General features: G+C 48.0%; 1 protein-coding gene across 4 annotated transcripts in view; it reads right to left on the reverse strand.

Moving 5' to 3' along the window:
• Nucleotides 1-6,831: 6,831 nt before the first annotated feature.
• Nucleotides 6,832-26,188, reverse strand: part of LOC147097260 (talin-2) — a 354,000-nt gene continuing 334,643 nt past the window's right edge. For 3 of the 4 annotated variants that reach the window (XM_085972076.1, XM_085972077.1, XM_085972075.1), the window contains 6 exons: nucleotides 21,884-22,008; nucleotides 20,978-21,103; nucleotides 20,797-20,859; nucleotides 18,201-18,383; nucleotides 16,004-16,129; nucleotides 6,832-8,597 (listed from right to left, as the gene is read on the reverse strand). In XM_085972076.1, the coding sequence (XP_085828202.1) occupies nucleotides 8,469-8,597; nucleotides 16,004-16,129; nucleotides 18,201-18,383; nucleotides 20,797-20,859; nucleotides 20,978-21,103; nucleotides 21,884-22,008 (752 nt within the window). In that variant the 3' untranslated portion in view covers nucleotides 6,832-8,468. Of the gene's footprint in view, nucleotides 8,598-16,003; nucleotides 16,130-18,200; nucleotides 18,384-20,796; nucleotides 20,860-20,977; nucleotides 21,104-21,883; nucleotides 22,009-26,188 lie in introns of those variants that run through there. The other variant, XR_015074349.1, reaches the window with a different exon arrangement.

The raw sequence follows: 26,188 nt of genomic DNA on the forward strand, positions 1-26,188 counted from the left end.
GAATGGGCAAAAAAGTGGCAGATGGAATTCAATGGCAGTAAATGTGAGGTGGCATATTTTGGTTAAAAAAATGTAATGATTATATTTGAATGCGGGATGGTTAGATGATGTGAGGAACTGGGGAGTTCAAGAAGCACCTCAAGCGGAGAAGTCCATAAAATGTTAATGGAATATTGAGTTTTGTGGCAAGAGGTCTAGAATATAAAGGTTGAGCTGCAGTGGTGAATCTATATAAACCCGTAAGACCTCACTTAGAGCACTGAGTGTAGTATTGGGCTCCACTGAGGTTTGAGAGGGTACAATGCAGATTCACATGGATGTTGCCTGGTATGAGGAAATACAAATATGATGGCAAATGTGAAACATTGGGTGTGTTCGTGATAGAACAGAGGCGATTACGAGGTGAGTTGAAAAAGGTGTTTACAATTATGAAGGGATGGGACAGAGTAGATAAAGTAGTGATTGAGGTATCTAGAACAAAGGGGACCTAGATACAAGGTTAAAGGTGAGATTTAGGACAGAGCAGGGGATTTTTTTTATTTTTTTTAACAGCGTTGTCAGGCTGTGGAACACACCACCAGAGTTAGTGATTGGAACAGTGACCAGGTCAACATTTAAGAACCGGTTAGATAGGTGGTTAAGGAAAGGGGGATAATGGGCTATGGGACCAGAGAGGGTACATGGGATTAGGGCGACTGCTCGTGCAGAGGGTAAATACAACACAAACTGGTTGGGCCGAACGGCCTGTGATTTCTCTGTAAAAGTGTTTGTTAAATGAGTTCAATCAAGCTCGGGTTTTGTCTGTAATCTGTTTGGAGAAAATTGGCAAATCAGCTGGATAGGAACTTGAGATTCTCTACAGAGCCATCACTGAGATACCTTAAATGGGTCAGACACAGGATAGTCACTAATAAATCCAATCGGGATTGCAGGAGAAAGTGATGAGAATGTGGGACTCGCCACCACAGGGTGTCATTGAGATGAGTAGCGTAGATTCATTTGAGGGGAAGCTAGATAAACACACGAGGGAGAAAGGAATAGAAGGTTATATGTTGATGGGGTGAGATGAAGAGGGCTGGGAGGAGGCTCGTGTGGGAGGGATTCGACGCAGTTGATCCGAAGCATTGAATGTTGGACAGTGCCGAGACTGACCGACTTCATAACTGTGAGGAGCAGCGTAGAAGTGAATAGCAGAGAAGTTATGTTAAATTTATATAGAACTTTGGTTAGACCACACCTAAAAGTACTGTGCACATTTCTGGTCTCCATATTATAGAGGCACTGGAGACGGGGCAAAAAAGATTTGCAAGGATGACACCAGAACTGAGAGGTTATAACCATCAGGAAAGGTTGAACAGGCGGGGGCTTTTTTCTCTAGAAAAGAGCGGGCTGAGGGGTGACCTGATAGAAGCCTTTAAAAGTAGGAAGGGGTTTGATAAGGTAGACGTAGAGAAGATGTTTCCACTTGGGGGGAGACCAGAACTAGGGGTCATCAATATAAAATAGTCACTAATCAATCCAATAGGGGATTCAGGAGAAACTTCTTTACCCAGAGAGTGGTGAGAATGTGGGACTTGCTGCCACAGGGAGTGGTTGAGGCGAATAGTATCGATACATTTAAGGGGAAGCTGGATAAGAACATGAGGGAGGAAGGAATAGAAGGTTTATGGCGATAGTGTGAGATGAAGAGGGGCGGAGGAGGCCCGTGTGGAGCATAAACACCGGCATGGTTCAGTGGGGCCGAATGGCCTGTTTCTGTGCTGTAAATACTTTGGACCACGAACCAGAGAGATGCAGGAGATCCGGAAAAAATCTGCTAATTTGGGAGGAAAGTCGCGGAATCCCTGCAGTTCCCTGAATCACGAACGTGCGGAACTACTAGTTTTCTCAATTAATGAGGAATGCATCTCTAGTGTCATGTCTGTAATTTGTTTGGAGAAAATTGGCAAATCAGCTGGATCGGAACTTGAGGATTCTCTACAGAGCCATCACTGAGATACCTTAAATGGGTCAGACACAGGATAGGCACTAATAAATCCAATCGGGATTGCAGGAGGAACTTCTTTACCCAGAGAGTGGTGAGAATGTGGAACTCACTACCACAGGGAGTGGTTGAGGTGAGTAGCATAGATTCATTTGAGGGGAAGCTAGATAAACACGAGGGAAAAAGGAATAGAAGGTTATATGTTGATGGGGTGAGATGAAGAGGGGTGGGAGGAGGCTCGTGTGGCGCGTAAACAGTTGGGCCGAATGGCCTGTTTCTGTGCGGTACATTCTATGTAAAAACCTGACCCTACACAGGTGGCCACCTGTGGTGACCCACTAGGCCTCGCTGCTAACCTGCCCCACTCAACACTGATCTAGAATTAAAATGTGCGTCTGTGAATAAAGTGCGCAACAGTGTCAGAGTCCCTTTGACCAATCAGATCGCAGAAACAGAGTAACAGCTCTTTGACCAATCACAGCTCAGAATTTCAACCAGCCAGATCCCATCAACCCCTGTCTCTTCAACCAATCAGATTCCAGAATCATCATTTGTTAAGGCAAAGACTACCGATTCCCTCTTTGTGTCAGTGGCGTGTTGTACCAGTCTATATCCACCATGCTCTAAAAATAAAATGAGCAGCCTTGCCCCGGGTACTTGACCCCGTGTTGCCAGACAGCACAACTGCCTGTACTCTGGGGCTTGGCCAACATGCAACAGTCCAGCAGGGCGAGTAGACGCCCATGTAACTTAATACGCCCTACTTATTCCAAAAGGAAATGTATGTGTATGCTGATGACTCAGTTCCCTTCCTGCTAGCCTTAGCCAGTCTGCAGTCTCCTGGTCACTCCCTCTGGTCTGGGCTTGGTGCCCTACTCGTGGGTAGGTAGACACTCCAGTGCAATGTTGAGGGAGTGCTGCACTGTCAGAGGTGCTGTCTTTCGGATGAGACGTTAAAACCAGGGTGTTCTCTCTCAGGGTGAACATAAAAAATCCCATGGCACTATTTCTCAGCAGAGTTCTCCCCGGTGTCCTGGCTAATATTTATTCCTCAACCAACTTCACTAAAACAGCGTATCTGGTCAGTATCACATTGCTGTTTGCTGGAGCTTGCTGTGCAGAATTTGGCTGCCGCGCTTCCTACATTACAACAGTGACTACACTTCAAAAAGTACTTCATTGGCTGTAAAGCACGTTGGGACGTCCTGAGATCGTGAAAGGCGCTATAGAAATACAAGTCTTTGTTCCTTTCTTTCTGGCACACTGTTAGCATTTGAAATGCCACAGGACATTGGTGAGTGATGCAGTAACTCTGAGAACTAGCATTACGTATTGGTCCCATTTTCATTAACTATGCAGGGACACCAAAGTACTTCCAGGATTTAGAGCCTTCAAGATCAGTCAAGCAAATGGTTTACAAATAAAAAGCTAATAATTTGGGATAATTCCTTCCCACAAGGGCAGCACGGTGGCATAGTGGTTAGCACTGTTGCCTCACAGCGCCAGGGACCCAGGTTCGAATCCGGCCTCGGGTGACTGTCTGTGTGGAGTTTGCACATTGTCCCCGTGTTTGCGTGGGTTTTCTCCGGGTGCTCCGGTTTCCTCCCACAGTCCAAAGATGTGCAGGTTAGGTTGATTGGCTCTGATAAATTGACCCTTAGTGTTAGGGGGATTAAATACGTGGGGTTACGGGGATAGGGTGGGGTATGTGTCGGTGCAGGCTTGATGGGCCGAAATGGCCTCTATCTGCACTGTGAAAAGTACCTTGAAGATTATGGGGGGAAATTCCCCTATCCCTTATTCCCATGGGCGGCCTTGCTGGAAGGGAGCCTGGGTCGGTGAACAGGCGTAATAGAACTCCCGTCCCTACTCTGGCCCGTGTAGGCACAGCAGGATCCAACTTACCTACAAGAGTGGCACAGACAATGAGAGGAAGCATTGAGGCATACAAGGGGCGAAGTGAGACAGAGGGAGGTGAGAGGGGGAACATTTTATCATTATAACTATTTATAAATATTCCTCGAGTTATTTTGAAATATATATATCAACAGATATTTGAAATATCCTGTTTAAATTTAGTATACAATGTTGGGAGTAACGCTGAATTAATCTCATTACGTTTCCCATCTCAGTCATTCAACGCTCAATGAGAAACAGAATACTAAATGGAAGTTAATCATTTCTCGATCTGAGGTGCTTACTTTGATCAATCACGTTCCTCGGCCGAGTGTTCAAGTTAACAGGATGAAGGCTCGTTCTATGTTCTCAGACACCTATATTGCCCCAAGGACTGGCCACACACGTTGCACTTGCAATGGGGTTGCATAGGTGGCGAGCTAGGACACTGAGGCAGTAATTAACTGCAGGGCCGTCCCTACTGCTGAAAAAGCACCAAAACGACTTTAAATTAGAAGATTAAAGTGAGTCATGAAAAACAATCGTGGTGTTGGTCACTCCAGCAACAGGAGGTTAAAAGACTTACATTTCTATAGCACCTTTCACAACCTCGGGACATCCCATAGCACTTTGCAGCCAATTGAGTACGTTCTTGAAGTGCACAGCAAGATCCCACAAGCAGCAATGCGATAATGACCAGATCATCTGTTTTAGTGATTTTGGTTGAGGGATTAATATTGGCCAGGGCACCGGGGAGACCTCCACAGCACGTCTTCAAATAGTGGCTATGGGATCTTTTACAGCCAGCTCAGGGGGCAAACGGGGCCTCAGCTTAACGTTTCATGCAAAAGACGGCACCTCCGACAGTGCCGCACTCCCTCAGTACTGCACCGGAGTGTCAGCCTGGATTTTTGTGCTCAAGTCTCTGGAGTGGGACTTGAACCCACAACCTTCTGACTCCGAGTGCTACCCACTGAGCCACAGCTGACACCATATGGAAGTTGGCAGAATAAATTTAAATAGCTGGGGGAGTGGGGGAAAACCACAGAACAAATATCTGTTGGGCCAGGATGAGCAGTTTAAAAATGTCCCGCTGTCACTCATGCACTCGACAAATCACAGCTGAACAATCAAATTAAATTTGAGATATTTCCTGAGTTTTCATCTCATACTTTAGGAACACTTTTGTGACAGAAAATGCCTCCCACGTTCTACCCTCCGTAAACTTGGCGTCCTCCAAAACTTGGCTGCCCGTGTTCTAACTCGCACCAAGTCCCGTTTACCCATCACCCCTGCGCTCGCTGACCTACATTGGCTCCCGGTCAAGCAACGCCTCGATTTCAAAATTCTCATCCTTGTTTTCAAATCCCTCCATGGCCTCCCTCCCTATCTCTGTAACCTCCTCCAGTCCTACAGCCCTCCGAGATCTCTGCGCTCCTCTAATTCTGGCCTCTTGAGCATCCCCGATTTTAATCGCTCTACCATTGGTGGCCGTGCCTTCAGCTGCCTGGGCCCTAAGCTCTGGAATTCCCTCCCTAAACCTCTCTACCCTCCTTTAAGGTGCTTCTTAAAACCTATCCCTTCGACCAAGCTTTTGGTCATCTGCCCTAATATCTCCTTATGCGGCTTGGTGTCAAATTTTGTTTTATATCGCTCCTGTGAAGAGCGTTGGGACGTTTTACTACATTAAAAGGCGCTGTATAAATACAAGTTGTTGTTGCCTCTAATACTGTAGACAGGTAACACTACACCTGCTACTCAGTCCTCCCACCAGAGATGGCGCTGCAACCCGAAGTCTGCCAACTCCACCTGACGCCCATTTCTCACCTTCATCTCTCTCCTACCAACCTTCAACCTGTACCTTAATATGCACCTATGACCTGTCAACCCCCAACAATACAACCACAGGACAACGTAGAATCAGATGAGACTACAGGCGCAGAAAATGAGACACAAAGGTGAGCAATGAAGACAGAGAAACAACAGAAAAGTGAGAGAAGAAGTAAGAGAGAATCTATCCTCCGACTTAGTGTGAGAAAGCAGTATGCGATCCACTGGTGTATGAAATGAGACAATGAAAGTTGTCCATTTTCCTTAGAGGTCAGAAGAAACCAGCAGGAAATGACTGGCTTCTCCCACAGGATATTACAAGCCATGACACAATTAGCCTCTAATTGACCCCAGGGTGTTCCCGGATAGACCACCTAACCACAGGAAGCACCTATATAATGGCCTTAAAAGAACAGGCCGCTTTAAACACAGCTCCAACTCAGTATCACTGCAGCCCCAGTTCCAAGACAACACACAAGCAATCCCACAGGAGACCAGCCGGTGGCAATATACAGACCTTGAAGAAAAGGTGAACAAAGTTGGACAAGGCGGGTTGAAATCAGAATCGACTCTTACGACTCGCCTTTAATATAGCAAAATGTCCCAAGGCGCTTCACAGGAGAGTTATCAAACAAAGTTTAACACCAAACCACATAACGAGCTATTAGGACAGGTGACCAAAAGCTTGGTCACAGAGCGTCTTAAAGGAGGAGAGACAGGTTCAAGGAGGGAATTCCAGAGCTTTAGGGCCCAGGCAGCTGAAGGCACGGCCGCCAATGGTGGAGCGATTAAAATCAGGGATGCTCAAGAGGCCAGAATTGGAGGAGCGCGGATATCTCGGAGGGTTGTCGGGCTGGAGGAGGATACAGAGATAGGGAGGGGCAAGGCCATGGAGGGATTTGAAAACAAGAATGAGAATTTTGAAACCGAGGCGCTGCTTAACCAGGAGCCAATGTAGGTCAGCGAGCACAGGGGTGATGGGCGAACGGGACTTGGTGCGAGTTAGGACACGGGCAGCTGAGTTTTGGATGAGCTCAGGTTTATGGAGGGAACAGTCCAGGAACTGATCCTGGAGAAAAGTCCTGTGCACACGGACTGGCAGAAAATCCCTCGAGGCACCATTTCCTTTGAAACCTTTTATTTCTGTGAATACAAAAAATAGTTTTTGTGGCTGATAAATTAGCACTTTATGTTACATATAGTAATACATTCTGTCACGGCAGAGTTATACATGATGCTTCATTTAAACTTTGGGTCATAGGAAGTCAGGCAAGCCAACAGGAACTCGCGAAAACGAACAATCTATTTCGCACGTGCATTTCTTTTTGAAACATACCACCTTAAAAACGATTCAAACTAAAGGCCAAGATTAAATTATTTTACTCGCATAATTTCAGTACATTAAATTTTATTTTATTTTTTAAAAATTCAAATTCCTCAGCAGTTTTAAAACAAGATGGATGCTTGTACATCAGGATCTTTCCAACACTAGCTTATGGACTAACAGCTCACTGAGATGAGACAGCCCGGCTCGGAGATGTAAGTCTGTCTTACTGAGAGTTACAATGCATCTTGATGCGGGCCTGTGGAATGCAATATCCCAAAAAACAAAAGGGGGAGTCAATCTCTGTTTGCAGCACACAGGAGTTACAAATCGAAAAGCAGACCATACAAGGCGACTCAGGGGAAAGCGCTGTGCGCTTTAAACGAGGAACTCCCCCGGGCATTAAGACTTTGAGAACGCTGCTTAAATAGACAGGCATTTCAGCTGGGTGGTTTTAGTGCGACCAATTCTGGAGCCAATTGAAAGGCAAATTAAAAAAAAGTGACACACGCAATTCTGCAGCTAATATGGCAAAGTGGAGAGGAAACAGATGGTGTGTTAAGAGAAACACTAGGGGCATCCATCACCTTGAAACAGTACAAGAACTGGGACACTAAAGGTGCCATCTGACATTTCCTTTGCACTCTTTAAGAATAGTGCCTTTTAGTGCCTGTCTGTGTTTGGGGCCCTTTTAGCTTTACTGAGGTTTGGAAACACAACATGGCTTTTGGTGGTGTAAAAAAAAAAAATTTATAGCTGTTTTCCAAGTTCAAACCGCTGCAAAAGAGATAACAGGGTAATAGTGAGCGGATAATATAACTGAGCACAAACCACTTTGGAATAACCCTGCACACAAAAAAAACTCCAGGTAAACGGGCGAGGGTTTCAGACGGGTTGCGTTCGTTCCTAGAGGAAGCAGACTCATTTCCAAAGGACACTTTCAGTATCGGGACAGGTCGGCACGGAGCAGGAACAAACGCTTCACAAAGTCAACATTGCCGAATCCCGCGTCGCTTCAACAAATCCTCCGCTCACCCGACAATCTCCCCTCTCTATTAATTCTTGGCGCACCCACAGGATATTTTCTGTCTTCCTACATCAATCTAGCAGGACAGACTCAGACCCTTTGAAACAATTTCTGTACATGAACTTCTTTCTGCTGCACAGAATGTCTTGCGGTCTGGCCCTATTAATCTTTGTCTGTAAACTTCCCTGATATGTATTTAGTGCATGCAGGCCTTGGGAGTACAGCAAGCCAATACTAAACTAACATAATCTGGACTACGATCTATAATTGGATAAATCCAAGTTGATTCAATGTTCCACCTCCTCGCCGTACAAAATGATCCGGTTTCCCAATCGGAAGTGGCTCAAGTTCTGAAAGTACGGAGATCCGTTTGACACAGAACCCGTTTGGTTTGAAATGTCCGAGGCCTAGCTTTCATCTTCTCGCAGCTCTGACGGCAGAAACTTGTACTGTTGCTGGCGGATCTGTGCCAGCTTCTTGCGCGCTTCTTCCAACTCCTTCTCCTTCCTCAGCATTTCCTCTTGGGCCGCAATGATCTGCACAAAAGCCAAATGGGTCATTTTGCATCTATTGACCGCTCCTAGAAAATGTTTGCAAGCAACAACAAAAACTATACGGCGCCTTTTAACGCAGTGAAAACTTCCCAGGGCGCTTCACAGGAGCGATTATCAAACAAAATTTGACGCCGAGCCACGTAAGGAGATATTAGGACAGGTGCTTGCTCAAATAGGTAGGCTTTAAGGAGTGTCTTGAAGGAGGAAAGAGTGGTGGAGAGGTTTAGGGCCCAGGCTGCTGAAGGCACGGCCACCAAAGATGGAGCAATTAAAATCGGGGATGCTCAAGAGGCCAGAATTGGAGGAGCGCAGAGAGTTGTAGGGCTGGAGGAGGTTAGAGAGATAGGGAGGGCTGTAGGGCTGGAAGAAGTTACAGAGATAGGGAGGGTTGTAGGGCTGGAGGAGGTTACAGAGATAGGGAGGGTTGTAGGGCTGGAGGAGGTTACAGAGATAGGGAGGGCTGGAGGAGGTTACAGAGATAGGGAGGGTTGTAGGGCTGGAGGAGGTTACAGAGATAGGGAGGGTTGTCGGGGCTGGAGGGGGTTACAGGAGATAGGGAGGGTTGTAGGACTGTAGGAGGTTCCAGAGATAGGGAGGGTTGTAGGGCTGGAAGAGGTTACAGAGATAGGGAGGGCTGGAGGAGGTTACAGAGATAGGGAGGGCTGGAGGAGGTTACAGAGATAGGGAGGGTTGTAGGGCTGGAAGAGGTTACAGAGATAGAGAGGGCTGGAGGAGGTTACAGAGATAGGGAGGGTTGTAGGACTGGAGGAGGTTACAGAGATAGGGAGGGCTGTTGGAGGTTACAGAGATAGGGAGGGTTGTAGGGCTGGAAGAGGTTACAGAGATAGGGAGGGCTGGAGGAGGTTACAGAGATAGGGAGGGTTGTAGGGCTGGAGGAGGTTACAGAGATAGGGAGGGTTGTAGGGGCTGGAGGAGGTTACAGAGATAGGGAGGGTTGTAGGACTGGAGGAGGTTACAGAGATAGGGAGGGCTGTTGGAGGTTACAGAGATAGGGAGGGTTGTAGGGCTGAAGAAGGTTACAGAGATAGGGAGGGTTGTAGGGCTGTATAAGGTTACAGAGATAGGGAGGGCTGTAGGAGGCTACAGAGATAGAGAGGGTTGTAGGGCTGAAGAAGGTTACAGAGATAGGGAGGGTTGTAGGACTGGAGGAGGTTACAGAGATAGGGAGGTTTGTAGGGCTGAAGGTGGTTACAGAAATAGGGAGGATTGTAGGGCTGGAGGAGGTTACAGAGATAGGGAGGTTTGTAGGGCTGGAGGAGGTTACAGAGATGGGCAGGGTTGTAGGTCTAGAGGAGGTTACCCAGAGATAGGGAGGGTTGCAGGGCTGGAGGAGGTTACAGAGATAGGGAGGGTTGTAGGGCTGGAGGAGGTTACAGAGATAGGGAGGGTTGTAGGGTCTGGAGGAGGTTACAGAGATAGGGAGGGTTGTAGGGCTGGAGGAGGTTACAGAGATAGGGAGGGTTGTAGGGTCTGGAGGAGGTTACAGAGATAGGGAGGGTTGTAGGGCTGGAGAAGGTTACAGAGATAGGGAGGGTTGTAGGGCTGGAGGAGGTTACAGAGATGGGAGGGCTGGAGGAGGTTACAGAGATGGGAGGGCTGGAGGGGCTGTAGGAGGTTACAGAGATGGGAGGGTTGTAGGGCTGGAGGAGGTTACAGAGATGGGAGGGCTGGAGGAGGTTACAGAGATGGGAGGGGTGTAGGGCTGGAGGAGGTTACAGAGATAGGGAGGGTTGTAGGACTGGAGGAGGTTACAGAGATAGGGAGGTTTGTAGGGCTGAAGGTGGTTACAGAAATAGGGAGGATTGTAGGGCTGGAGGAGGTTACAGAGATAGGGAGGTTTGTAGGGCTGGAGGAGGTTACAGAGATGGGCAGGGTTGTAGGTCTAGAGGAGGTTACCCAGAGATAGGGAGGGTTGCAGGGCTGGAGGAGGTTACAGAGATAGGGAGGGTTGTAGGGCTGGAGGAGGTTACAGAGATAGGGAGGGTTGTAGGGTCTGGAGGAGGTTACAGAGATAGGGAGGGTTGTAGGGCTGGAGGAGTTTACAGAGATAGGGAGGGTTGTAGGGTCTGGAGGAGGTTACAGAGATAGGGAGGGTTGTAGGGCTGGAGAAGGTTACAGAGATAGGGAGGGTTGTAGGGCTGGAGGAGGTTACAGAGATGGGAGGGCTGGAGGAGGTTACAGAGATGGGAGGGCTGGAGGGGCTGTAGGAGGTTACAGAGATGGGAGGGTTGTAGGGCTGGAGGAGGTTACAGAGATGGGAGGGCTGGAGGAGGTTACAGAGATGGGAGGGGTGTAGGGCTGGAGGAGGTTACAGAGATGGGCAGGGTTGTAGGGCTGGAGGAGGTTACAGAGATAGGGAGGGTTGTAGGGGCTGGAGGAGGTTACAGAGATAGGGAGGGTTGTAGGGGCTGGAGGAGGTTACAGAGATAGGGAGGGTTGTAGGGCTGGAGGAGGTTACAGAGATAGGGAGGGTTGTAGGGGCTGGAGGAGGTTACAGAGATAGGGAGGGTTGTAGGGCTGGAGGAGGTTACAGAGATAGGGAGGGTTGTAGGGGCTGGAGGAGGTTACAGAGATAGGGAGGGTTTTAGGGCTGGAGGAGGTTACAGAGATAGGGAGGGTTGTAGGGGCTGGAGGAGGTTACAGAGACAGGGAAGGTTGTCGGGCTGGAGGTTACAGAGATCTTATTGAATGGTGGAGCAGGCTCGAAGGGCCGTATGGCCTATTCCTGCTCCTAATTTGTATGTTCTTAAGACAGGAAGCGGGGGGGGGGGGGGGGCGGGGGGGCGGGGGTGAGGCCATGGAGGAATTTGAAAACAAGGATGAGAATTTTAAAATCGAGACTCTGCCAGGCTGGGAGCTAATGTAGGTCAGTGAGCGCGCTGACAATGGCAAGCTGTCCAATTTCTTCGAGTATTTAAACCATTTTACTTCTGATGTAATCTTAATCCCGCCCATACGCATTTCTACAGTAAGGGGAGCGTAAATATCAAGAGGAAAAGGGGACGTCAGGGGCCTGGGATTCAGATTGTCGGGATGAAAGTCATCTCTTTCGTTCTCTCTCCCTCATAGCTGCAACAATCCTGCATCGGAGGCAGTCGCAGTCTAGCTCCCTGTGAACTCTGGGTCACTGTTCAGAATCTGACAAAAGTTGACAGTATTATCCAGAAAGGTCAGAGGCCAACTGGTAATGGAAAATTGAAACTGGTGCAGTCGTGGCTGCTCCTCAACAGCTGGGAGTTTAGACACATTGCTGGATCCAGCAGTGAATGCAGTCGCCTGCCCCTAACTGAAACAGAAGGACAGGAGGCGGCCATTCAGCTCATCGAGTCTGTCCCACCATTTAATTGGATCACGGCTGATCTGTATCTCAAATCTAGTTACCTGCCTTTGCTCCATATCCCTCGATACCCTTACCCAACAACAATGTCAATCTCAGTCGTGAAAATTTCAATTGGCTCCTAACCTTTTGGGATTTCCACCACCCTCCGAGTGGAAAAAGTGCTTCCCGACTTCACTCCTGAACGGTCGTGCTCTAATTTTAAGGCTCTGGACTCCCCACCAGAGAAAATGGCTTCTCTGTAACTACCCTATCGATTCCGTCTATCATTTTAAACACCTCGTCCACATCACCCTCAACCACCTAAACTCAAGGGAATACAAACCAAGTTTGTGCAGCCTGTCCTCATAATTCAACCCTTTAAGCCTGGCATCACTTTGGTGTGGAAATCAATACTGCATAAATAATCGAGAGGTATTGAATAGCAATGCTCCCTGTCATTTTTTTGGGCCGCGCAGCCCCTTTAACAGGCTGCGCGGCCCCTTTAACAGGCTGCGCGGCCCCTTCAAAATTCCGCGTTTTTCTATTTAAAAACCGGCTCACTGGGACCTCCAGGGCGCTGAGCGGCCACGCAGCTTAAAGGGAACGTTGTTTATGAGTGTACAATGCATGGCCAACGAGATAAAACTATAGAAAATGCTGGAAAAACTCAGCAGGCCAGGCAACATACGTGGAGAGAAATTAGAGTCGACGTTTCGGGTCGAAACCCTTTTTCAAAACTGGAAAGGAAATGATCCCGTCGAAGAGAAGAGCAGAACTTCTTCAACTATACATTGCTCTGTATAAAATCAATGGAGTCAGCAGCCAGAGCAGACCTGTGCAGGGATGGGCTGAAGTGTCTTTGTACTAATCTCTTGGTTTTGGAAAGTTCACAAGGAGATTTAGCTGTTTCTACATCATTTATCAGAATTGAATTAGTATTGGGGCGTCTGTGGACCCCGCTACGCCAGACCCAGGGCGTGAGAAATAACCCATTCCTCATCACTAGTATCCCTGAACACTGATGGGCACAGAAACTCTCCTCACCATGTCCATTCCCCAGCCCTCAACGAAAACTGGAAGAAATGTCTTTAAGGGAGCAGGATAAATACTGGAAGGGGAAATATTTGCAGGGCTATGGGGAAAGAGCAGGGAGTGGGACTAATTGTAGAGCTCGTTCAAAGAGCCAGCACAGGCACGACGGGCCGAATGGCCTCTTTCTGTGCCGTAAGATTCTAGGCACCTACCTACACACACATTAAAATGGTAAGTGGTTGAAACGGTTGAGAAACACAGGTCCGAGCGGATGAGCATCAAAGCTGCAGTTTACTGGACCCAGGAGGGGAAGCTGCCCCCATTCCTGGAACATCCCTGGTGTTGCCAACACAACCCAAAAAAAACCTGTGCCACGTGGGCACAAATTGCCATGGAACTCCAACATGCCATCGGCAGCTTTCGATTTTGCCCGAGGAAAAATTCATGGGGACTTTAAGGCCACATTATTGGGAATTCCAGAAACCCCCCTTAAATTAGAATCTAATGAAATTCCTGGCCGGGATTCCAAATAAAAAGCCGGCTTCGGATCCTGCAGGCCGACTTAACTCAAGTGAAACACGAGAATCTAAGACAGGAACAAGCCACTCAGTGTCAGAGATGGTAACCTACAGAAGCACGGCAAAGACAGCTTTACAATATAATGGGAACAGGGGGCACTCCCAGTACTTGTGCCGTGCTTTCCAAATAGTTCAAATCTAAGCTGATGCACTAAGAGTCCAATGTGCTGTATTTATTCCTGAATGGGTTTAGTAAAATCTAGTTTTATGAATGGGATCAAACACACGTCAGCATTAAGAACTTGGCTGCGTTTATTTGCAACACCAGTCGGTTGGACCAGATTTCTGATTGGTCCCCTTGGAGGACAAGACACACCAACAGTTTGTCTGGATGGTGCAATTTGATCCAGTCATTGTCACAGGACCTGTTAATGTGGAGGGTCACCTAGAAAGCAAGATAACTTTCACACAGCCACATTCAGCCTGCCCTGTCGGCCTCCTCCCAATCACCAGCTGAGTTATAGAACATAAAATGCTGGAAATGCTCAGAAAGTCAGGCAGCGTCTGTAGAGAGAAACAGAGTTCACGTTTCAGCTCGGTGACCCTTGGTCAGAACGTGAAACGCTAACTCCGTTTCTCTTTGTGTAAACAGCAGTGACTATTTTACTGCGAGGTTGGTCTAGTGAGGCGCAGTTCGTTCAACGAGAACAGGTGAGGGTGACAGCATTGCAAGTGACATCACCAACGGAGCCAGAGATTTTTAGCATGCGCCGAGGATGACATCATCGAGGGGCGCGGCTCACGCGCAGGGTGAGATCGCGGGTCAACCGAAAACCGGAAGTACCCACGCTGCCGCTAATCACTCCGTCAAACTAAAGACTCTGGGTGAGACCAAAGGCCGATGGGGCATTGTACGTTGGTCACTGACTGTGAACAGGTTTACTGGGTACGAAGTGAATACCGGCCGTGTCATGACTTACAGATTTCATCCAGTCCAATGATGTCACTTGCCGCACACGTGCCGGGATTTCTGAGAAATCAACTCACCGCCGTTTGTGGTCAAGAGCGTGATCCAGGTTTTGGGGGGGGAGGAGGAGAGGGAAAAGGTGGTGTGGGTGTAAAGAGGGTGGGGTTAGAAGACGTGATCCACGTCTAAGAGAATGTGCTCCATCCTCCCATCTGGATCACGTTCTCACTCTCATCCGTGCCCCACCACTTTAGACCTGGATCATGTTCTGGCCAATATTTATCCCTCAACCAATTATCACAAAAACAGATGATCTGGTCATTATCACGTTGCTGTTTGTGGGATCTTGCTGTGCACAAATTGGCTGCCGCATTTCCCACATTACAACAGTGACCACAATTCAAAAGTACTTCATTGGCTGTAAAGCGCTTTGCGACGTCCGGTGGTTGTGAAAGGCGCTATAGAAATGTAAGTCTTTCTTTCTTTCATGTTCTTCCCCCATCCCACTGTTCTCTCCGTGTTCCCCCGCCACCCCCCCCACCTGCCCGTGTTCCTGACCTTCTCTTACCCACCCAGAGTTCCTGGCCCCACCCCCCGCGTTCTTGACCTTTGTCCGCTCGCCCCCAAGTCCCTGACCTCCTCTCCCCTCTCCTGATCACCTCCACAAGGGGGGGAGATGTGGTTGAGGCTGCAGGCCGCTGCACTGCGGCTCGGCGCATGCGCGGTGGGACCCGCCGGTGCACAGGTGCAGCCGCGACGTCGGGTGTGCATACGCCGCTCTGGTGGGACGGTGTTTAGGCTCCGCCCCTATACAGGGCAGCAAATAATCACTCAGTAAGATCCTGGACAACAACAACTTGCATTTATATAGCGCCTTTAATGTATTAAAACATCCCAAGGTGTGTCACAGGAGCATTAGAAGACAAAATTTGACACCGAGCCACGTAGGGAGATATTAGGGCAGGTGACCCAAAGCTTGGTCAAAGAGGCAGGTTTTAAGGAGCGTCTTAAAGGAGGAAAGAGGCGGAGAGGCAGAGAGGTCTAGACAGGGAATTCCAGAGCTTAGGGCCTTGGCATCAGAAGGCACGGCCACCAAAGGTGGAGCGATTATAATCAGGGATGTTCAATGGGCAGAATTAGAGGAGCGCAGATATCTCGGGGGGGCTGTGGGGCTGGAGGAGATTACAGAGATAGGGAAGGGCGAGGGCGTGGAGGGATTTGAAAACAAGGATGAGAATTTTAAGATTGAGGTGCTGCCGGACTGGGAGCCAGTGTAGGTCAGCGAGCACAGGGGGTGATGGGCGATGTTCCCTTTGAGCTGCGTGTCTGCTCAGTGCTCCATGGGTCCCGCGCAGCCCGTGAGCCGGCTTTTACATTAAAAAAAACGAATGAGCTGCGCGGCCCAAAATAAATTACAGGGAACATCGGTGATGGGAACACAAGACTTTCCTGCTGCTCTTCAAAGTGATATCAGGTTTTACAGGTGCGATGGGCAGCGTTACCCATCGGTGTTACAACATGCAATACAAACCTGAGCAATTCCTCCCACAAATCGCGTTTTCACCACAATGTTTTCCTCGTCTGGTTTGTCGAACGCGGCCTTTTGAGCCGCTCTGACCAGATTGTCCGATGCCCGTTTCACAGCATTTCCTGCGGTCTGGAAACAAACAGGCCAAAATATCGTCATTCCTCCTGTGAGGTGCTGGGAGGGTGATCAGTGCGAATTCAACACGCCAACCCCAATACACACACAGAGCCCGAGACACACAGACACCCCAAACGCAGACACACACGCAGACAGACAGACACTCCAAACACAGACACACACGCAGACACCCCAAACACACACACACACAGACAGACACCCCAAACACAGGCACACACACAGACAGACACCCCAAACACAGACACACACGCAGACAACCCAAACAGACACACACGCAGACAGACAGACACCCCAAACAGACACACATGCAGACACCCATGCAGACAGACACCCCAAACACAGACACACACGCAGACAGACACCCCAAACAGACACACACGCAGACAGACACCCCAAACAGACACACGCAGACACACACCAAACACAGACACACACGCAGACACCCCAAACACAGACAAGACACACACGCAGACAGACACCCCAAACACAGACAAGACACACACGCAGAGACACCCCAAACAGACAGACATGCAGAGACACACATGCCAGCACACAGACACACAGAGACTAAAAACAGACACAACCCTCCTGCCAAACACACACAGACCAAACAAGTATGTTAATAGTGCTACTTCTATCAATTATCAGCAATTTTTCATTGTTTAAAAAAAAAACGCTTCAACTTTTACAAGGATCAGTTTAACTCATCAGCTACTGCCACTTAATTGAGGTAGGAGCAGGAGGACGCCATTCAGCCCCTCGAGCCCATTCCGCCATTCAATCAGATCACGGCTGATCTGTATCCTAACTCCATTTACCCGCCTTGGTTCCATATCCATTAACACCTTTGTCTAACAAAAATCTATCAATCTCAGTTTTGAAATTTTCAATTGACCCCCAGCCTCAACAGCTTTTTGGAGAGAGTGTTCCAGATTTCCACGGCCCTTTGTGTGAAGAAGTGCTTCCTGACATCACCCCTGAACGGCCTGGCTCTAATTTTAAGATTATTCCTCCTTGTTCTGGATTCCCCCCCCACCAGAGGAAATAGTTTCTCTCTCTCTACCCCATCAACGCCTTTATAATCATCTTAAACACCTCGATTAGATCACCCCTGAATCGTCTATACTCGAGGGAATACAAGCCCAGTCTGGGCAACCTGTCCTCGTAATTTAACCCTTTTAGCCCCGGTATCGTTCTGGTGAATCTGCGCTGCTCCCACTCCAAGGCCCAGAACTGAACACAGTGCTCCAGATGGGGTCTGACCAGAGTTTATATAACAGTAACATAACTTTGTATTCCAGCCCTCTTGAGGTAAAGGCCAACATTCCATTAGCCTTCTCAATTACAGGAAACTTTCGATTTACCAGCACCTAAATAACCGGAAATCTCGGTTAACCGGCAAAATTCAGGAGTAGGTTCAGGTAAGTTTGACTTCATATTGTACTTGCCTTCCTCGATCTGTTGCTGTGCAAGGGTGTGGCTGCAGCTGTTGCTAAGCTACAGAGACGCTTGGAACTTGTGGCCATTGTTCTGAACCTGTTGCTAAGCAACAGGGTTTGTTGCTTTATACGGAGCTCTCAGCTCTCCGTATCTTTTACTATAGCTTTCGGTTATCTGGAATTTTTGATGAACCGGCACCACGTCGGTCCCGGATAAAAAAAAGTTTCCTGTATTTTTTGTACCTGTCCACCAGTTTAGAGATATAGGGTCGTGAATTTAAAAGTTCACTAATGATTTAATTAACACCCCACGTTATAGAAACCATTTGCACACCGACAGACACTTTCAGATGTGTATAGTGCAGCAGGTTAGATTACTTTTAAAGTCAGTAGAATATCTGTTAAATCAAATACATATTTCACTGAATTTAAACTCCCAAATATTTAGTGTCTCTCAATGGCCATGGAACACTCGGCTGAAATCGGCAAGGCCTGCACAGAAAGCGCGTCGAGCACGTGTCGCTGGGATTACAGGATGATATCCTTTCACGGCGGAGCATCAGTTAGAGTTTAGAGCGGCGGGGTGGGTGGGTGGAAGTAGTGGTTAGTCGGTAGTCCTGTACCTGCAGCCGCCGCATGGCCTCCGAGTCCGTGTCTGCCTTCACTTTACACGCCACCAGGAGTTGGGCCGTGGAAGCCGCCACTTGCTTGGCGGAGGAAATGAGCTTCTCTTCGCTGGCGTGCCCCTGAACAGACGCGTTGGCCGCCTCGCACAGGTTGCTCGTTGCAGCTGCCACCATCCGGGCCTAGAACGAGAGAGAGCGTGAGAGAGGTGTGTGGGGGCCCGCGTCGCAAACACACATTACAGCCACAGCCTCTCGCCAAAGGGCCGCGAGATTCGACACAGCATGTCTCCCACCCTCACACATGCACGGAGCACAGAATCCAGAGTCATTCTACCTTGCTTCAATGTCAGAACATGCCCCGATAATTTTACTGTTACGTAAATTTATCCCATTGCTTTTCAAAGGTTGTGTCCCAAATAGAGGGAACTGAATGGTACTTTAACTAGAAACATGCAACAATCTTCAAATTACAAGTGGATCACGCACACTCTGTACTTTACCAAACTGGACTAATACTATGGAATATACCCAGCAATCCCACACAGAGTATCGTGTCAGCTGTGGCTCAGTGGGCAGCACCCTCGCCTCTGAGTCAGAAGGTTGTGGGTTCAAGTCCCACTCCAGAGACTTGAGCACAAAAATCCAGGCTGACACTCCAGTGCAGTGCTGAGGGAGTGCGGCACTGTTGGAGCTCCCATCTTTCGGATGAGACGTTAAACCGAGGCCCCGTCTGCTCTCTCAGGTGGATGTGGAACATAGGGACAGGAGGAGGCCATTCTACCCCTCGAGCCTGTTCCGCCATTCAATGAGACCATGGCTGATTTGCCACCTAACTCCATATACCCGCCTTTGGTCTATATCCCTTAATACCCTTGATTAACAGAAATCTATCAATCACAGATTTCAAATTAACAATTGATCTCGCATCAATTGCCGTTTGCGGAAGAGAGTTCCAAACTTCTACCACCCTTTGTGTGTAGAAGTGTTTCCTAATTTCACTCCTGAAAGGCCTGGCTCTAATTTTCAGACTCTGCCCCCTAGTCCGAGACTCCCCAACCAGCAGAAATAGTTTCTCTCTCTCTACCCTATCTGTTCCCCTAATATCCCTGAAAATTTCAATCAGATCACCCTTTAACCTTCTAAATTCCAGGGAATACGAGCCTAATTTGTGTAATCTCTCCTCGTAACTTAACCCTTGAAGTCCGGGTATCAGTCTGGTAAACCTACGCTGCACTCCCTCCAAGGCCAATATCTCCTTCCCAAGGTGTGGTGCCCAGAACTGCTCCCAGTGCTCCAGGTGTGGTCTAACCAGGGTTTTGTACAGCTGCAGCATAACTTCTACCCCCTTGTACTCTAGTCCTCGAGATATAAAGGCCAGCATTCCATTAGCCTTTTTGATTATTTTCTGTACCTGTTCATGACATTTTAATGATCTGTGTACCTGAACCCCCAAAGTCTCTTTGGACCTCCACTGTTTTTAGCCTTTCACCATTTAGAAAGTTCCCTGTTCGATCCTTTTTAGGTCCAAAGTGGATGCCCTCACATTTGCCTACATTGAAATCCATTTGCCATGTATTGCCCATTCACTTAACCTGTAATTTTATGCTTCCATCTACACTGCCGCCTATCCTTGTGTCATTGGCACGATCCCAGGGGAAGAGCAGGGGAGTTCACCCCAGTGTCCTGGCCAACATTTATCCCTCAATCAACATCACAAAAAATATAGATGATCTGGCCATTATCACACTGCTATTTGAGGGATCTTGCTGTGCGCAAATTGTCTGCCCCGTTTCCTACATTACAGCAGCGAGTACACTTCAAGAAAAGTACTTCATTGGTTGTAAAGCGCTTTGGGTTACCCCGCGGTCGTGAATGAGGCTATAGAAATGCAAGTTCTTTCATTCTTTCTAAGTGCTCAGCGCTGATATCACGGCATCTATCGTACCACAGAAAGAAAGAAGGAAACAACAGAATTATTCTCGGCAGATATTTAAACCGTCCTTAAATGTGTTCAGACTAACCGCCTGCTTTGCCCGTTAAAAGTCACATTAAGTTCTTATTTCACTGAAGGCTATTTTTCTACCTCTGCCCAAAAGCTACTGAAGCAGTGTATTTTATCATTTCTTGTTTCCCCGGGAATTCGGACATTTTCTTTTGCCAACAGGTCACTGAGCCCACAGCTGGCTGTACGGCGGAGACTGGGAACGTGCGCTTCACTGCAGTGAAGGGCTCGTTTCAGTTTCTAGTTGGATGACAGATAGTCACTCTGGACCCTGATGGTCATCGCTGAGAAGCAGAGTAACACACAGGGAGCTGGGACACGGAGCCTGCTCTGTACACTGGAGAGCAGAAAGGGGTAGAATTCGAACTGCGTTGAACTGTTGTGTGAATCGGCCGTCCAGTTACTGAAACTGCCTGATTTTCCCTTTCCATGGAATCAACTGAAATGATGATCGGGCGGTTTCTATAACGGGAGGCTGATTAACAGCAGCTTAAGGCACGGCAGACGAGCTGGAAATCTATCCTCAAGTGTGCCTTCAGTAACAACCAAGGGTTGAATACCCCCAACCTATAATGCAAAAAGGACACCTACTGCAGATATAAGGCCTTGAGACCACTGTCCATCATCCACTGCATTAGCAAGGATAGCTCCAACCTGTCGGGAGAGAAGGAAACACCCATTAGATTGTGGTCGAGAGAGCAACGAGTCACTAAGCGGGTGAAACGGAAGTCAGACAGATTCCTTTCTGACCAGTGGAACCTCTCCTGCTCACCTTTCCTTGGGCAACCAGCTCTCGCTGAGCGGCAGAGGCAGACTTCACCAGCGCACTGGTGGCAGCCGCAATCGATTTAGCAGCTTCCAGAATCTGCTCCTCAAAGTCGAGGGTCTCGTCCGCTTGCTACAGGGAAAGTAAACACATTGTTAAAGGGAGCTGCCAGCACGAAGCACATCGCAGCGCCCCAGGCATAAAGTGCCACGCACAGCGTGCGGCCCCGTGCATCTCACGAGCGCGTCGGATAGAAAATACCGCAAATCTATCTTAAAACCCGCTTTAGATTTTAAGTTCAGCGCTGCTTTAAGTACAGGAAAAAAAAAACTAGCCCTCGTGACACTGTTCTTTTGCCGTACAATTCTATTTTAAATACTGCACAAAGAAACTGAGCCTCTGTAGTATACAGTGCGGAGCGAGTTTGTCCGGGAATCCTACACACGAATCAGACACCAATTACTTTATTTTTCTTCCGTTCAAGAATCAAGTCTGTTTTAATCCGACATGTTTTGCCTCCAATCGCAATAGCCGTGCATTCTGCCCGTGACTAATTTTTGTACCCCGGAGACAGGGCAGGACACTATAGCAATATGTTTGATATATAGTTGACTTTAGTAACAACCTAATATATCAAACATATCACACAGCGTCTTGCAGGAAACATCCAGGTTTGATTCAGCTCCAAAGAGACAATATAGTTGTTGGCCAACACCCCCCAACCCCCAAACCAACCACTAACAAGACAGCAATGGCTGCGACTAGCTGAGATCGCTATGGCAACCGGTAGCATGGGCGGGCTGGAGATTCATCATAAACTGTGCAGGATGGATGCAGTTTTAGACGGATCGGACTAGAGTGCGGGCGGCACCGGGGTGGGGGGGGGTGAAGGGCCCGCGGTCGGTCACTCACCCTGGGCTTGGCCCTCGGTTTCAGCTGCTCCAGTTTCTTGGCGGCGGCCTCAATGGACGCCGCGGCTCCCAGCAGCTCCGCCTCGGCGATGACGGTCGGGTCTTCGGGATCCACCCATTCCGTGCCTGAGGAAGTCAAAACAGTCCCTGAAATCTGTCGGCCGGGATTTTATAGTTCAATAATTAAACTACTTGGGGAGTTGGGGGGGGGGGGGGGGGAGGGGCAAAGGGATACGGCAGTGTTTGAGGAAGAGACAAGTCTCCTAACTTCACCCAATTGTACTTTCACATCATCAGGTTGGGGTGTACCAGAGAATTATTCATGCCTATGCTGCAGAATCACGACATATTTAATGGACTACTGAACTAACAGCAGTGGAATTCAATTAAACAGGAATGGGGGCCCCGAGATACAAGAACGTAAGTATTAGGAGCAGGAGTAGGCCATTCGGCCCCTCGAGCCTGCTCCGCCATTCAATAAGATCATGGCTGATCATCGACCTCGACTCCACTTTCCCGCCTGATCTCCATAGCCCTCGATTCCCCTACAGTCCAACAATCTATCGATCTCAGCCTTGAATATACTCAAGACTCAGCATTCACAACCCTCTGGGGCAGAGAATTACAAAGATTCACCATCCTCTCAGTGAAGAAATACCTCCTCATCTCAGTCTTAAATGGCCGGCCCCTTTGTCCCCATGGGCTTTATAAATAGAGGCATAGGGTACAAAAGAAGATGTCCTGCTCAACCTTTAGAAGTCACTGGTTAGATGTCAGCTGGAGTATTGCGTCCAATTCTGGGCACCACACTTCAGGGAGGATGTCAAGGCTTTGGAGAGGGTGCAGAGGAGATTTACTGGAATGGGTCCAAGGATGAGGGACTTCAGTTATGTGGAGAGATGAGAGAGTTATGATGATCTGGAACACATGGAAAGGGCAGTGGAAGTAGATTCAGTAACTTTCAAAACGGAATTGGATAAATACCTGAAGGGGAGAAATTTGCGGGGCTGCGGGGAAAGAGCAGCACAGATACTGGAACATTCTATGTTATGTAGCTTTTAGTAAGACCCTATTCACTTTCAAACTTCGCTTAACCATCTCTCTCTCTCTCTCAGTAATCAGAACTTCAATAGACCTAGAAAATGGAACAGTCCAACATCTTGATACAACCAGCTCGCTATCGATTTACTATCATCAAATGCTAGCATTAAACAGATACAAAGTGTAACCAAAAAGGCTAATGGGATGTTGGCCTTCAACTCAAGGGGGAGGACGTGATGCTTCAGTTGTACAGAGCCTTGGTTAGATCCCATCTGGAGTAACTGTGTTCAGTTCTGGGCCCCGTACCTCAGGAAGGATATACTGGCCTTGGAGTGGGCCCAGCACAGATTCACCAGAATGATTTCAAGGGTTAAATTGCGAGGACAGGTTGCACAGACTAGGGTTGTATTCCCTCGAGTACAGAAGGTTAAAGGGTGATCTAAATCGAGGTGTGTAAAATCGGGGGATTTTACAGGTGTAATGAAATGTTTGTCTTGATTCTGTATTCGTTTTGCACTCATGTATATTACCCTCCCCCACTGTGTATAGTTTCACTTCCTCTTTCCCGACTAACCTGGAAGGTTCCAGGTCTTGGCTCTTGGCTCCGCCCCTGACTTCTCTTACATAAAGATCCCAGGATCTGTATGACTCATTCCTGTGAACCAGTCGGCGTGTTGAGATGTTAGCTCTGATCTTAGTGATTAAAAGCCAACTTGTTTAAGTCTATAACTTCTAGTTTTGTGGTTATTGAAGGCCCATCAACAGGGTAGGTACAGAGAAACTATTTCCTCCGGTGGGGAGAATTAAGAACAAGGGAGGACAATCTTAAAATTAGAGCTGGGCCATTCAGGATTAAAATGAGGAAGCACTTTCTCACACAAAGGGGAGTGGAAATCTGGAACTCTCTCCCTCACAAGGCTGTGGATTGACAGATTTGTGTCAGGCAAGGGGAGCGAGTGATATGGAGCAAAGGCGGGTAAATGGAGTTGAGGTGCAGATCAGCCGTGATCGAACTAAATGGCGGAGCAGGCTCAAGGTTGCTGAATGGCCGACTGCTGTTCCTAAGCTCATTACAGGAAACTTTGTTATATCCGGCACCGACGGGACCGAGCTGTTGCCGATCTATCAAAACTGCCGGACATACAAAGTTAATGTTGAAGCATATGGAGGTTTTCATCTCCGTATCTGACAACAAACACTGTTGCTTAGCAACAGCTTGTAAACAGTCGGCCCGTACCTTGGAAGTGTCTCTGTAGCTTAGCAACAGCTTCAGAGAGACTTTCCAGAGCCCGACTGTTGAAAACAAAGCCACGAGAAGAAAAAAAACTAACAAAACGGCTCCTGATTTCTGCCGGTAGATCGAGGTTTCCGGACATACAACCTCCGGATAAACCAGAGTTTCCTGTAATAGCCAAATCGCTAAAAGAGGACCAGCCTTGCTTCCCAAACTGTGCTGAGTTAGGTGATGTCAGCTCAGGTGGTGAGGGGAGGGTCCTCAGTATCTCTCGGGTAGAGAATGAACACAAAACACAGCGAGAGCTCCTGCTCCTGATCACTGCTGGAGTTCTGCTGCTAGAATCGGAGCATACACGGCCCCTGGGGCAGGACCGAGCTCAGCTGTGCATCCCCCTCTTCCATCAACAACATGTCTAATGCACGTATAAGGGGGGAGTGCCTGTGGAACTGCGCAGCCTACAGTGGGCCAATAGCAAGGAGAATAAAGTGGCAGAAATTGGGACTTACGGGAATCATGGCAAAGAATTTAAGAAAGAAAGCAAGAATTTAAGAAAGAAGTTAAGAAAGAAAAAGAATTCAAGAAAGAAGAGAAACTCTCACAAACAGCAACGTGATAATGATCTAATAAACTGTTTTTGTTATGTTGATTGAGGGATAAATATTGGTTAGGACACCGGGGAGAACTCCCCTGTTCTTCTTCGAAATAGTGCCATGGGATCTTTTACGTCCACCTGGGAGAGCAGATGGGACCTCGGTTTAACATCTCATCTGAAAGACGGCACCTTCGACAGTGCAGCACTCCCTCAGTACTGGGCTGGAGCATCAGCCCCTGGAGTGGGACTTGAACCCACAACCTTCTGACTCAAGACGAGTGTGCTACCCACTGACACCAAGTTAAAAACAAAGCTGTTTGTGCTTAATGGGTTTTATATTGCTCTATACAGGAAACTTTGGTTTATCCGGAGGTTATGTGTCCGGAATACTCGATCTAACGGCAAAAATCAGGAGCCGTTTTCTATAAGTTTTTTTAGTTCTCGTTGCTTTTTTTCCCCAGTCAGGCACTGCAAGGTCTGTAGCTACAGCAACAGCTTCAGCTAGAGACGCTTGCAGCTGCAGCTGACTGTTTTGAAGCTGTTGCTAAGCAACAGGGTTTGTTGATTCACACGGAGCTTTTCAGTTCCGTATGTTTCAACATTAACGCTGGTATGTCCGGCACTTTTGATGGTACGGCACCAGCTCGGTCCCGTCAGTGCCGGATATCAGAAAGTTTCCTGTACTTGCAGGGATTGTCTCTTGTACAATGGATCGTACCCTCCCTTGCCACAGTTCGGTTTCCGTACACGGTGCAGTTTTAATGTGAAACATTGAACCTTATCACGAGTGACGGAGAAATTTCAAGTTTTTTTTTTAAAAACAAGGAGGTTTCTCCATAAAATCTCTCATTCAGGCTGTAACACCCCCGGGACAGGTGGATTTTCAGAAAGTGTAAGGCGGCACATTTTGCTAATAAAAAGCAGTAATGGTACTTTGAATGGGTTGGGGGGGAGGGGGAGGGGGGGATATGGAAGAGCAGAGGGATTTGGGGGGCTCAGGATTATGATGTTAAAAGCAGTACCTCAAGTGGATAAGGCCACAAAAAGCTGATGGAACACTGGGTTTACAGCAAGAGGCACAGAATATTAGAGTCGAGACCGAATGGTGAATCTATATAAAGCCCACAGTTGGAGGACTGTGTGCAGTTCTGGTCGGCACATTATAGGAAGAATGTTGAGGCAATAGAGAGGGAACAGCGCTGATTCACTTGGGTGCTAGCTAGTGTGAGGAAATACAACTACAAGGACTAGAAAAATTGGGGCTGTTTTCATTAGAGCAAAGGAAATGTTGGGGTAATATGATAGAGGTGTTTAAAATGATGTAAGGATGGGACAGAAGAGCTAGAAACAGACTGATTATAGGTCTAGAACAAGGGGACATAGATATAAGATTAAATGCAGGAGAAGCTTTTTGACAGAGTGTTTGTGAGGCTGTG

This window comes from Somniosus microcephalus, chromosome 32 (assembly GCF_052327205.1).
Source record: "Somniosus microcephalus isolate GS21.2 chromosome 32, FLI_Smic_1.0, whole genome shotgun sequence".
Taxonomy (NCBI): Eukaryota; Metazoa; Chordata; class Chondrichthyes; order Squaliformes; family Somniosidae; genus Somniosus; species Somniosus microcephalus.